The sequence below is a fragment of the Molothrus ater genome, chromosome 2 (assembly GCF_012460135.2).
Source record: "Molothrus ater isolate BHLD 08-10-18 breed brown headed cowbird chromosome 2, BPBGC_Mater_1.1, whole genome shotgun sequence".
NCBI lineage: Eukaryota > Metazoa > Chordata > Aves > Passeriformes > Icteridae > Molothrus > Molothrus ater.
The window spans coordinates 16,008,660-16,022,791 of NC_050479.2; the positions used below are offsets into that span (position 1 = coordinate 16,008,660).

Genomic DNA, 14,132 nt, shown 5'->3' on the forward strand with positions numbered 1-14,132 from the left:
GCATGCCTCATCTGTATCCTCAATAAAATCGATTTCGTAAAGATTGAAAACCAATATTTTTGCTTGAGAAACAGATGATTTATATCTTCATTTATTTTTTCTTGATGAAGAAGCAATGTAAACTCAGTGATGCTTAAGGTGATTAGAGCACTCATTATACTTCCTGTATGATTCTGGTTAGTTTATCTCCAAATCATTATGTCTGAAAAAGGCTTAACCAGTTTAATCTAAATTACAGCTATTATCTTATTTTTCCTTAACTTGGCCATGTCATGAAAGGTGTTCCATTGTTTCTTATTCCTTTTTGTGTCTGTTCAGTTTGATTTAAATAAGAATATCTAAGTGTAACAAGAAATTCTAACTTACACTGTGTCCGAGATCCGTGTTACCGATTGTACCTGTAGTTAAATGTTTTCTGATGATCTGTTGTCTCTAAGAAGTAAGCAGGCTAACTGAATTTTAGGCCTAAATCTTTACAGACTAAATTCTACCTTAGGACTGGTAGTTGCAAATACACCTTCTGAATGGTGTAGGAGGGAGTTGTTAATACACTTAGGTTTTGGAGCATAATGGTACATTCACTATTTCTTGCAATAATTACTACTTATGTATTACATGGAATAAACTCAGGTTAAAAAAAATTACTAGCTTTGCAATGTGCATTGCATAAAAGGTAGGAAATACTAAAATTAATGTTACCTCCTCAGCCCTAATTTGGCAGTGCAATTTGTGTCTCATGAAACATGGCCACATTTTTCATGCCAGATTCAGTGTGCTACAGGAGTCAGATCAGGAGATGTCTCTGTTATTTAATGAATTAGATGTATGAAATGAAATTATTAATATTTTTTAAAAATTTAAGTAATTGTTAACAATTTCTTATAGAATTTGGAAAAAAATGAGTGGCTCAGGCAGGGAACTACAGGAAAAAATATTATTTGATTTAAGTATCTCCACCCCTGAGAACTAGAAATTAGTTAAAACTCTGTTCTTCTAGCTACATTACTACTTTTATACTTTTGGCTTTCTGAATGCCTGACAAAAAGCTACAACATCTGATTTTCTGAAACTGAGTAATCACACTTGCAGCCAAACATGTACTGAAAAAGTATTTGAGTTGAATCTACCAAGATTTTACTATGCAATTGCAAAAACAAGCAACTGTCAGGTTCTGCTACAGCAAACATAATAATTTTATAAATAATGAGGCTTTTCAGTTGTGTTTGATGTTCTTCATCATTTAAAATGGGGTAAATATGGAGAAAGTCAGTAATGAAAGCAAGCTGTGAACATGCTAGTCAGTTTATTAGCTTGAAAGCAATGCCCAGCTTGCAAGAATCTGTTTAATCTGCTTCCAAAAGGGTATTCTTCTTTGATCCTGTCCTTTGTATTTCTTTTTTTAGATTCTGTGGTTTAGTGAAAGAAATTTTGTCTGATGCAGTTGGTAGTACTTTGGAACTAGAAGGAGAAATAGATGGAGACACGTTAGAGGTATGTCAAGGATAAAAGATCTGAGAACTCTGAAACTTTTTCTCAGTCTTCCCTGCACTTTCATATTGGTAAAATAGAAAGATAAACAGCATTTTAACTCCTTAATTGTATATGCCATTTAAATTCTTTCAAAATTATTTGTACATGAGATTTGCGTTCATTTGAAAAAACACTTTTTTTATGAAGTGGTTCTGTTACTACTGTAAACTGCATAAATCCTTAATGAAATACGTTACTGTGCTTGTACTCTCTTGTAAACAATGTATAGATAAGAATCAACTGTTATCAGCTGGCTCAAGTGGATAAAAAAGATAAAATATTAAATAAATGATAAAAAAAGCCATTACAAAGGTACTTTAGTTTTTCTGCCTGGTACTTGATACCATTACTACTCCAAGTAATTTTATTTGACAGACTTCTGTCCCAGAGATATTGCAGGTATTTAGGATCAGGTTAATACACTGTACTTTTTTCTTATCACTGTAACATCCACGTTAGGAATCCAGTAGCTGCAGACTTTCTTTCTAATTAGTACAGAGAGGAAAAAAGGAAAAGCAACTAACTTGGAAAGGGTTATTCACATGTCATGTGGCCTCAGGTTGGGATAGGTGAATCCATGTCTTCATAAGAGAAAGTGACTCATAGCAGATGTCCACATTAAATACATAACCCTGTATTTAATATTCTCCTTTTTATTTGTTTTGAAATTTGAAAAGCCACCGTAGAAGGTAGGTTGTAAGTTTTATTTGTGGAGAAGCAAATTTAATCAATCAATTAATGAGCATGGAAACCCTCCTGTGGCTTGTTTGAGCTGGGCATCTTTCTGATTGTGTCTCATTCCAGCAATTCTCTTAGGCCAACCATTCAGAGCAGCTGTTCATGGTAGTGAGCTTTGTAGGACTTGAGACTTCAGGGGACAAAAAAGAAAATATAGAACTCTCTGCTGTACTTGCTAAATATAGTTTCATAAAGTGGGAAAGATGAGTTTTTGCACTGGGGTTTGTTTGGCCACAGAATTCTTTCCTCGAGCGGAAAGGACAAATCTGCACATCTGTTAAGCCCAGTTTAATACATCCATCTGTGGTCCTGACACAGCTTCAGGGCTCTGCCTTGGTACAGACAGGGTATTAACCATAGCTGCAGATCTTTATATTACATAATTATGCACTCAGCTAATAGCAGGGCTATCTCCATACAACACAGTCTGTTCAGCTGTGTAACAGTCTCTCAGAGGATGTGAGCTCATCATGGCTTGAGCCTTTTAAAAACTAAACTGAAAAAATCACTTGACAATGCATAGCAGGAAGCAATCCTGCATGAATGAATGACACATGGAGATGTGACTACAGAAATTAATTTTAAATCTTTATATCATACTACCTATCTTGAAGTTTTGACAGTTGTCACCTTGTACTTATTGTCTTAGTTTATGACAGTGAAACAGAAATCAAGACTTCTGAAGGGGAGAAATAATTAGTTTAGTGTGTAAATGAAGAAAGACACTTAATGCCTTTCTGCAGCTTGAGATTTTGCATTTAAGAAGTGACAATGATGAGAATGCAGCTTTATGTGGTCTTGATGGGCTCTACTAATACAGAGAAAACAGTTCTTACTGTTAATAAAACAGTTGTTTATATCTGGGGAAGAGGAAGAAATAACCTCCTGCAAAGTCTGGGGCAAGAAAATCTAATTTCAGTCAGAATCCTTAAGAGCATGTTGTCTTTAGGAGTTGTATATTTTATGTATAAACTGCAGTCTAATTTTACAGCTAGCAAGTATTTTGAAGGAGTGTGAATGTTGCAGTTCCTTCAGCCTTGGGGTATTCACTTCCATATATTGATAAGAAGTTCCTATCACTTTAAGAATACCTGCTCTACCCCAGTTGGATAATCTAGAGAACACTCTGCCTTACAGAAGGTCAGATATGAACACTTGTTTACTTGTACCTACTGGTTGGATTTCACAGCCAGTGGATCACTTATTCACATTTTTGGCAACCAACAGTGGTTTATTCAATATTTGTAGCTGTTGGGATGAGAAGAGGCAAATGTAAAGTGACATCAAGTATATACAAGTCTATTAAACTGTCTACTAACTAGCACTGAACTCTAAATACCAACAATTTTCATGTATCATGGGACCCAGACTGGAGAACATAGATTTCTCCACGGTAATTAAAGGGTTGGCTTAGGACCAGTATGTTGCAGATGGGGTTGCTGTCAATCCTAAATTCTGCAATGTGACTGCTGTCTTTTTTTTTGCACAGTTTTATGTCATATGATAGCTGTGAAAGCTGGATGTGCTCCTACCAAAGAACCTGGCAACTTTTGCATATGGCGTTTTGGGTCAGTTATGCCTATCGTGTAACGAGATTATGTTGTGAACCGTGAAGTGCTGAAATGTGGTAAATGGAGCTGTGCTAAAGCTGTGCTTGCTCCACTTTAGTTCCACTGAGCAGAATATGCTGTTAGGATAAGTGACAGACGAGTTTCCTTTAGCACATTCCATACAGCAGCATGAAACTTGCCATCTTTGCCGAGGTGAAGAGGGGGAGTGTGGATACTGCGGCAGCAGAGCTGAGATGTGAACTGGGAAGGCACATCAAAGAAATTCTCCAAGGCTGCATTCTGTGTCAGAGAGTTACATTGGACAATGCAGAAAAAGTAGTCATTGACAGAAAAGTCAGTAGTTATGGCCATTGTAAAAAGTTTTGCTGTTTGTTTTTTTAACAGGGAAATCACATAAGGCCACAGAGAATAGCCTGCAGTTTTCCCATATGGGACATCCTCTTGGATGTGGGAAGATTCTAGGGGAGATCTGTGTACTCCTGACAATATCTGAGACTATGAAATTGTCTAGTTCTTTTCATCCTTTATAAGTTCCCTGATTTGAATCATGGATGTGCTGTTGAACCCAGCTTCCATAAGAAATTTGGTTTTACATAGTGTCTGGGGTACACTTCCATTAAGCATCATTCACTCCTTTAGAGTAGGAGAGTTCTGTCACAAGGCACTATATGATGTGGTCTAAATTAGTGTAACTTTACTGAAGTCAGTAAACCAGCATTGAGTTGTTCAGCTGGAAATATGACCCAGCACATTTCAGCAGCAGTGGAAACCACCATTATATTTAATAATTTGTTGACAAGATGAACATTTTTTCTGCTCTTTGGAAAAATCTCATTGTGAGAGGGGATGTCCTGGGGTGACTATATGGTTCAGTTACTTTTATCGATTAATTAAACCACTGGTTTCAAAATTTTATGTTTTGTTCCATATATTTAGATGTTCTGAAGGCTCTGTCAGCAGTTCTTAGAGACAATACATGAATGGGTTCTTTTGACAGCAATGTTTCATTGAATTTGTTTTATTGGTATGTTCCCTGTTTGGATGAATGCATCTTTCTCAAAGCTGGTTAGGGAAGATTGTATTACAAAGCAAGTAAGGTGGAAATTTTACAAGTTGTGTAAAGCACAGGGCTGGTGGGTAACCTGCTGTCCTCCAGCTGCACTGCAGCAACACCTTTGTGCTGTGCTAAACTGGCATTAAGGCTCTCTGTAATGTCAAATGTTAGTGATAACAATTTCTGTGCTGCTTTGTTTATCTTTTCTGCTTGCAGTATGAATATGATTATGATGAGAATGGTGAAAGGGTAGTTCTAGGGAAAGGTACTTATGGAATAGTTTATGCTGGAAGAGACCTTAGCAACCAGGTCCGAATAGCCATCAAAGAAATACCTGAGAGAGACAGCAGGTAAGACCTAGTTCATTGTTATATACACACTGTGAACAAAAATGCAGTTGTTTTTTGAAAATTTGGCTCTTCTTGGCATGTATTTCTGTGTGGTTAGTTTATAAAATGCCAGTATACTGAAATTCAATTAATATTTACTCCTACTGTCCAAAAGTACCTTTTTGAGAGTAAAGATATTGTATTTTGGGGGAAAATATATGATACATATCATAAATATGACAGTTTAATAATCTGTATGTGTATCTTACATTCCAGGAGACATTGGTTTTAGGTTGCAGTTGTATGTCATTTGTATTCTTTTTGGGGAGGGTGAAAAGCATGAGAGGAGCTCTGGAGTCAAAGACAGTGCTATGTATTGATACAGAAAATACACATATAAATTCTTGGGGGGCATGTTTCTTCACCAGAGTTCCTTTGAGGTCTGTCTCTGTACCTTTTTGGGATAGGCAGTGAATGATGCTGCATTTTAAAATCGTGGACAAAATGTTTGCTGAGAATTGGAGTGGTATCCCTAAGATCCATTCTGTTGTCAAACTAGCATTTAAGCATAGCCTAGAACTTTTCCTGCATGATGAAATAATCCTTGGTTTTGGTGTTTGTTTTTTTTTTTTAATAGGTATTCTCAACCTCTTCATGAAGAGATAGCATTGCACAAATATTTAAAACATCGTAACATTGTCCAGTATCTTGGATCTGTTTCAGAAAATGGGTACATTAAGATTTTTATGGAGCAGGTGCCAGGAGGTTTGTATCATGCTGAGTTTGGCCTGCCAAAGTAAAAGCATTTGGTACTCCAAGCCTACTGAAAGTCAATAGATAAGCACTTAATGTGTTTGTGCACTCTGTATGGCTTTTCTGTTGGGACGTTAACTGGATAAGTCCTTTTTCTCATAGAAAGAGTAAATTTGAAGAGTACAGGTCCTAGTACCCTCTCCCCTTTCTATAATGATGCTAAACCTAGAGAGAAGTGATTAAAAGTATTTGGTTTCAAATACTCATGTGTTAAAAAATAGTGGAGTTAGAGCTGTATAGTCCATTGGGCTCAAGTGTCTGAATGATGACTGGAGCTTTCAGTTTCTCTTTGAGCAGTAGCACTGATAGAACAATTAAGTACTGTTTTTTAACTGCTGTGTACAAAGGACTGCTATTCCCTAGGTAGATTAGAGATTAAAGTGAGATGTGTTCCTTGCTCATAATTTCCAGTTTCACTCCTCAAGCCTTCTCTGCTGGAGGAAGAGGATGTGAAATCTCTTTGTAACCTCTGTACCTTGTTTCCATCTCCATTTTGCCATTTACTCTTCAGTGTCAAGGATATGTCAGAATAAGTGTTAGATTTTGCATTATTTTAATTTGCAAAGTAAAAACAGAAATAAGAAAAATGGGGGGAAAGGTTCAGATTTTCTAAGAAAGGTCCAGACAAACATTCAAAGTGTAATTAAATGCATCCAAGGCATTTAGGGATGTAGGAAAACTACTTCGTTTTTGAATGTTTGTGACCTTCTCACCTAACAGCTGAGACACTTTGACCTGCATGACTCATGCAGATGTGATGAAATTATACCAACTCTTCCACTTGTTTTCCCACACTTGTTCACAGTGTCAGCTGGTGTTGTTTCCTGTTCATATATGCACAGTAAAGTGGGCTGTGATTAGTTGCTAATGGCAAGATAGTACTGAACCAATTTAGATATTTTAAACTCTGTAGCCAGTCTTAAAAAGGAACCAGCTATTCAGATTATATGAGATTCTTTGAGGAAACTTTACTTTAGAAAGCTGTCTGTTCCTTTAGCTGAATTTTTCTGGCCTTAAGTAGACCTACTGTACTTAGTTTATTTTATGCTGAATAAGTAAAACTGTTCTTTATTTTGCCCCATGATTTAAATATTTGTGTTCTTTAAAGATTAGTTTTATTAGAATTGGGGATGTGTAGATGGCCCATCTCCTACTCTAAATATCCATTCAGGGTTTTTTTCAGGAGCTTTCTTTCCTGTCTCTGAATATTGCCAGAAGTTGATGCCATATTTGTAAAGAGGAGGCTCTCTCTGATATAGATTCTACCCTCCCTTCCTCAGGAAAATCAGCTTGTCTTTGCCCATACCTGTGGTTCATGAATGTAGAACATGGTAGAGTGTTACCTTTAGTCCTTGTTTCATTATGGGCTACATGGCTGCTAGTTGTAGTCTCAGCATTTGTTACAGTGAAGTGAGGGGGATGGATCCAGCTCTGTCAGAACATTTATTCTTGTTGTGGGAGTAGAGTCTGACCTGGCAAATAAGCAATAATCAGTCCAGAGCAGCAGCAAATTATTTGCTATGAGTGATCTAGCAAGAATTTGGCTTAATCATGGGTACTGCTTTTCCTTTATTATTAGGATGTTGAGCAAAGGCCTTGTCCAGACTTACATGTTTCATGTTCATCTGGGGAATTTGCTATCTTGATACACTTTCTTCTTAAACTCCTGTAGGCAGCCTCTCTGCTCTCTTAAGATCTAAGTGGGGCCCAATGAAAGAACCTACAATTAAATTTTACACCAAGCAGATTCTGGAAGGCCTCAAGTATCTCCATGAGAACCAGATTGTACACAGAGATATAAAGGTAACTTTTCCTTTTGTGTGTCTTGTTTGATTTGCTTTTTATCTTCAGTTAGTTTTGCTTTAATCTGAAGTAGGATTTTTACTTAGGATTTCATGGAAGCTGAAAACAAAAGGAAGGCATAAACCACGTCCTTCTCCTGGTGCTCTGGGGATATTGCTTTGTAGAAAGGTGTATCACAAAGATAAGTGCAAACTTGAAGGAGTATTGAGATTAAGAATCTGTATTTTTGTCTCCCCCTCCCTGTTTGCTGCCTCCCTCTCCTCCTTCCCTCTCCTACCCAAACCATAGGGGGACAATGTTCTGGTGAACACCTACAGTGGCGTGGTGAAGATATCAGATTTTGGTACTTCCAAACGGCTGGCAGGAATCAATCCATGCACTGAAACCTTTACAGGTAAGATTAATCTGGCAGGGTGTATAAGGGTTTTCATGACAGCTTTAGCATTCGAGCCAAGAGGCTCTTTGGCTTAGTGAAGAAAACACTGTTGGGTCTCTGTTTGCAGAGCAGAGTAAATGGGAGTGTGATCACCATAAACATAGGCTTGATAGCTTTATTGATTTTTTTTTAAATTTAACTCTATTCCATTTTACTTTTTGGGGGTAAAAGTTTTTCTTTAAGGTGTTCCTTAAGTAGCAATTGATTGTTGTAATTAGATCTGGAAACACTTGAATTTAGCAACTTTGTAATCTAATAATCTTGGTATTAGTAACTTAAACTTGCACGCTTTCTAGATGTAGGTTTAAAAGTGCAGAAAACCAAACTCAAACTTATGAACACTTCAGTTTTGAGGTATTAATTATAAAACCCAACCAACTGGCTAACAATAAAAAGAAGTTTACAGGAAAATTTTAGGCTGATGTGTTACAGAACAGCTTTCAATACAACAACATTTTAAAGACTTGTAATATTCAGGGAAAACAAAAATTGCTGAGCAAGAGGGGAAACTCCACATTAAAAAAAGAATACGTGGTCACATAGTTTCTGTGATCAGTGGATGTGGGTAACGTGGTTTGGCTTGTTATATGGCCTTATCCAAAGGCTGATAGCACAAGCCTCTTACTTGCCTGCAGTTTAAGTAAATGGTACACAGACAAAGCCACTAGTCATGGACAGCTTCAGAGTGGAAGACAAGAGATAACAAACTTCACTTAAGTGAAAATCAAGACTTCCCTTTACCTCTCTGATGGTATGTCTGCAAGCTCCTCCAGCTTTCTTACAAAGCAAGCCGTGCAAATAAAGTTAAGGTTCTGAACTAACTTACCTTTCTCAGTTATTTTTACTTATTATCTCATTATTACTCATTATCATTCTCTTTGCCTGTATTTTGCATGCTCCTCAGTGACTTTTTTAGCAACTGATTGTCAGTAGGGATGATATATGGAGAAATGATATCTTAAGAAAAGTCACCATACTGTAATAAAAGGAGGCAGCTCTTTCCTTGTGCCCTTCTTCTTTCCTCTCTTGCAAATTTTCAGCCCTGTTTGTGCCTTTGAGATGTAATTTGCCGTATGAATAAATGCTTAAAGTTATCATTTTGGATTTAAATCAGTAAGCAAGTAGCTATACCCCAGTGGACCTTAAAAGGTCTCAAGAAATTTGTTTTGTTCTGTAATGCAGTACATAAACCCTAGATTTTAGGCATTATGTAATAAAATCACGTGGTTTGAAGATCAAGATTTCTGATGGTTTAAACATGACATCCCTCCATTCAATGCACACGGCCTGAGGGCAAAGCTGTGGCTTGAACTTTCATTCTGCAGCAGTCACATTCAATGAGCATATGATACCCTTGTATCTTCACCATATGTCCATTACTTGATGGTTCACAGCTCTATGGCAGTATAGTTTTATTGCATTCCTAAGAAGAAAAATAATTCAATTTAAAGATGTTACAAAAGAGCTGATAGAAATTCAGGTGGAGAAAGAACTGTAGTGTTCAGAACAGTCTGAGCTTACAGAGGTTTCTGCTGGTGGTGGTGTGGACTCTTCTAAAGACCTCATTAGTTGTGTTAGGGAATGGTTCAATAACAGTGATACCAAATTGACCATATTTTATTTAATTTTTCACTGTACTGTTCTTTATCAGTATTATTACTAGTATTACACTCAGGTTGTCTACAAGCAGGATCTTATTTTGTCAATCTGTATAACTTCAGAAATTCTAACCAGTTGGTTTGTTGTTGGGTTGGATTTTTGTTTAGTTGGTTGTTTGAGGTTTTTATTTTGTTTTTTTTTTTTTTTTTTTGCTAACCTAAGATAATCCCAAGCGCATCCAAGGCATCCTGGAATTCTAGACTAAATATGATGAGTTGCTTTAGTTATATCCCTGTATTTGCAAAACTAGACTTTTTTCAAACTGTTTGAAATTCCCTGTCACTAGTGTTCTCATTATTGGGGTAAAATATGGAGAATTATTCCCATGAAGGCTATCTGTCACTTCTCAGATTTTGCCATCTCTTACATGCATAATCTTTAAAAGTTGGTGTCTGCAAAAATTTCATATAATTTTATTTTCTGGGGAAGCTATTGGATTATGTGGTGTATAGACTTTCAGCATTTGAAACCTTGTGTTAGAAAGGACGGGCAAAAAGAGAGTTTTTTAAAAAGATGCTATAACATAAGTTTTTGTTTAGTTTTCAGTGCTGATATGGGAGATAAGGTATTTGGCTATACAGGTTGCATTTCACAATTTTTGGCTTGCTGAGTGTTAATCCTCCTTAATAAGAATGAAGAATGTACACTTGACAGCTCTTTTTGTCCTGACCAGGAACCTTGCAGTACATGGCTCCAGAAATCATTGATAAAGGACCACGAGGATATGGTGCTCCTGCTGACATCTGGTCCCTGGGCTGTACCATTATTGAGATGGCAACAGGCAAACCTCCTTTTCATGAACTAGGGGAGCCTCAAGCTGCAATGTTTAAAGTAAATACAGCTTTTTTGCTTTGGAGTTGATGAATTGTCAATTATAGCTTAATTTCATAATATTAATTGATAATAACATTGTCTTACATGGGTTGTTTTGCACAAAGCCATAGTCTGACCTGTGTTTTTAACTCTTGCTGAGAGATCCTTTCCTTCTCTAAGCTGTGTTGCTCTAGGGGGTGATCAGTTATTTTTGTGCTGGAAATAGGTCATGACTCAGAGCAGCAATCTGAAAAATGAGTGAAGGCTTATGAAAACTAATATCCCCTGTGTTACTTTTTTCATCTCCTGCTCTTGGCTTATGATTTCCTTCTTGTAACCAGTCTCCCCAATAATGACAAACAAGTTATTTCTGCTTCTTTAGGTAATTTTTGTAAGCCTCCTTCCCAAAGGAAAATGTTTTAAAGGCCCAGTCTCTGCAACAGGGATGCAGGAAGATGTGGTGGAAAAGGGCAGGGGATTAGCTCTCCCACATGTATTAAAGGAGTAAATTACTCTGTATTTTGCATTCCAAGTCCTTCAGGTCATAGCTTCCTCCTCAGTTAGCTGTTTTCTCTGTTACATTGTTTCCCTGTGTATCTGTTTTCAAATGCAAAAATTAACACTTGAGAATCCTTCAGATAGCTTTGATAATAAAAGTTTTTTAAAAGTTCCTTGTTCTATCTCTGTAACTAACTGGAGTGTAACAACTATGATGTTTCAAATAAGTAGACTGAAAATTTTTGGTTCTTCCATTGGCTTGCAGTAGATCTTTCGTAAAGCACTAAATTTTTCAGTTATGCTTGAGAATTCTCATTCTTATAGTGGGGAAAATATCCCATCCATAATTCAGCAAACTGCTTTAAATTACCAATGCTGTAATTTTTTCATGTATCTTGTTGAAAGCCACTATGTGAGCTTAGTATCATCATTAATGCAACCATGGTGGCAGAATCAAGTCTTTATCAATAGGTACAGAAAGCTGGGCTGCAGTTCAGCATGACATGTCATGTCACACATCATACTAGGCCTATGAGTTGTCCCATGAACCACTGCTAAAAGGCACAAAAGGGATGATTATGGGATTTCATACACTTATTTTAGTGGTATAATAGGTCACCTTGGAGCTGTCAACTTGTGGCATACCTCAAAAGAAGCTGCCTGGTGAACATGATTTGGTGCACTAAGGGAGCCATGGAAAGAGACTGTTTTCCACATCACTGTAAATGTCAGATACAATTCTGTTGGCAGATGCCTTTTAATCTTACATACCTGGCATGTAGTTGTGACTGCTCAGTGAGTTGCACATCTTATTTTCAGCACTGTTCAATGGAAGTTTTTAGCATTCTTACTGCAGACTGCATTAATGTACTACAGGCAGACATTTGGTTTTGTTTCCTGTTTCTTGCCTCTGCTGGGACCTGTTTGAAATTGTGTCTTGCTAGGCACCATAGGTTACAAACCATGTTTTCTTTTTCTGTGTAATGGAAGTAAGCAAGCTGGAAACTGGATTTGAAACAGGCTGGCTGGGCAAACATGTAAAAAGAAGTCTGGAAAACTTGGAATATTGAACTTTTGAGGTCCCCACCTCCACACATGAATGCTCTGTTGTGCTTAGGGCAGGTGAGGAGAGGGAAGGTTTAAGTCTCCCTGTGAAGTCACTTTAAAAATTGCAAATGACCAAAGAGTTGGGCAAAGTAGAGAAAAGGGGCTAGTAAACCAAGAACTGGCTATGTCCCTGGCTGGGTGTGCACTGTGAGGTATTTATTCTGTGAGCACAGAATGTGTGCATCTGTGTCTGTGTGAAAAGAGTGCAAACAAATGGCATTCAGTGGAGACCAAGTACACTAGTGTTGCCATAGAATTTGCAAGTGGTTGTGACAAAACTTAGTCCCCCTGAGCAACAGAGATTAAGACAAGATCAGAGACTTGCTTTCAGACTTCTTGGCCCTGGTTTAAAATTTTCCTCGATTTTTTCTTAGTGCACAAGAGTGAAACCTGGCACCAGAGTGCTGCCAGTTTGTGACGCTGAGTCTTGAATGTGCTCAGGTCATGGTCTGGAAGGCCTTAAAGCCCTGTGAGCATTTTATTACTGCACTGTCATTCAAACAGGAGCAGGACTGCTCAGCATTTTTCCCTTCAGCTTGTATTCAAGCTGAACCAGTATTGTGAGCACTTAATAGTGCCACAGTTAATGCAGCTCTGTAATGAGATTATGTGAAAGCAGATGGCACTTCACTGCTGGGCTGCTCTGTCCCTTGTGGACACTACCTTTGTGCTTGTTTTCCAGGATGTGTTTTGTGTAAAGATGCTGAGACTACAAACCATAATCTCTCCAGACATGTGCATTCAGTGCACAAAGGTTATACAGCTCTGGCTTCCAAACAGTTCTGCCAGATTGACATTAAAGAATAAGAAGGCAGCAAGGAGCTGGAAAAATCACTGGGGAGCAACCTGTAGAAGCACATTTTTCATTACTTAAAGACAGAGTCTTAAAAGAGACTCATTTAAGTAATGACTTAAAATAAGAGTCATTACTTAAAGAATGGATTAACAAGGATCTTGCTAAAGCTTTGGACATCATGTGAATTTTAATTAAATAACACTGAAAGACTTGGGAAGACATCTGGCCTGAGAGGGGGGACGGTGACAAGGTCTGACAAGGTCAGCGGGCTTATTTGTGCAAGGCAATTTGTCAATGGCAGGAGCAGAAAAGGTGTAGCTCCAAGCTGTTGGTGATAGAGGAGGAAATTATTGCTGTCCTTGGGCATGAATGTGCTAGAGGAGCCAGCAACTGAGGGACACAGCTCTGAGCAGGGGTGATGGGAAACCTGTGCAATAGCTGGAGGGGTTAGTGGCTGATCAGAGGAGGAGTATTTGAAGCACTTGGTGTCAATAATGCCAGATACCAAGATTGCCTGAAAGCAATCTTGGTTATATACATCCATAGCTTGACACTTATGTAATATCACATGGATATTTACACTATGTTTGGCCATGAAATAAAACAGGATTAGAACCTTGTTGTCACTCCACTGCTTTATGTGGGACCTGGATCACTCCAAGAGTCAGGAGAAGTGTGAGCAACTATTATAAGAGCTTTGGCCCGTGGTCTGCTTGAAGTTGTTTCATAAAAATAATTAGTATTTGTGTTTTACTTGCAGGTTGGGATGTTTAAGATTCATCCTGAAATTCCAGAATCAGTGTCTGCTGAAACAAAGGCCTTCATTTTGCTCTGTTTTGAACCTGATCCTAGTAAACGTGTTACAGCATCTGATTTGCTCAGAGATTCTTTCCTGAAGCAAGTGAACAAGGGCAAGAAAAGCAAAATTGCATTCAAGCCTTCAGGTAAGGAATTATCAGCCAAATCCAAGTCAACATCATCATTA

The 14,132-nt window shown here is 37.7% G+C and overlaps 1 protein-coding gene across 2 annotated transcripts in view; it reads left to right on the forward strand.

Moving 5' to 3' along the window:
- Positions 1-14,132, forward strand: part of MAP3K15 (mitogen-activated protein kinase kinase kinase 15) — an 81,983-nt gene that overhangs the window by 59,105 nt on the left and 8,746 nt on the right. For both annotated transcript variants that reach the window (XM_054514086.1, XM_036392773.1), the window contains 7 exons: positions 1,404-1,491; positions 5,110-5,243; positions 5,860-5,987; positions 7,708-7,838; positions 8,127-8,232; positions 10,607-10,764; positions 13,908-14,091. In XM_054514086.1, coding sequence (XP_054370061.1) covers positions 1,404-1,491; positions 5,110-5,243; positions 5,860-5,987; positions 7,708-7,838; positions 8,127-8,232; positions 10,607-10,764; positions 13,908-14,091 — 929 coding nt within the window. The remainder of the gene's footprint in view (positions 1-1,403; positions 1,492-5,109; positions 5,244-5,859; positions 5,988-7,707; positions 7,839-8,126; positions 8,233-10,606; positions 10,765-13,907; positions 14,092-14,132) is intronic.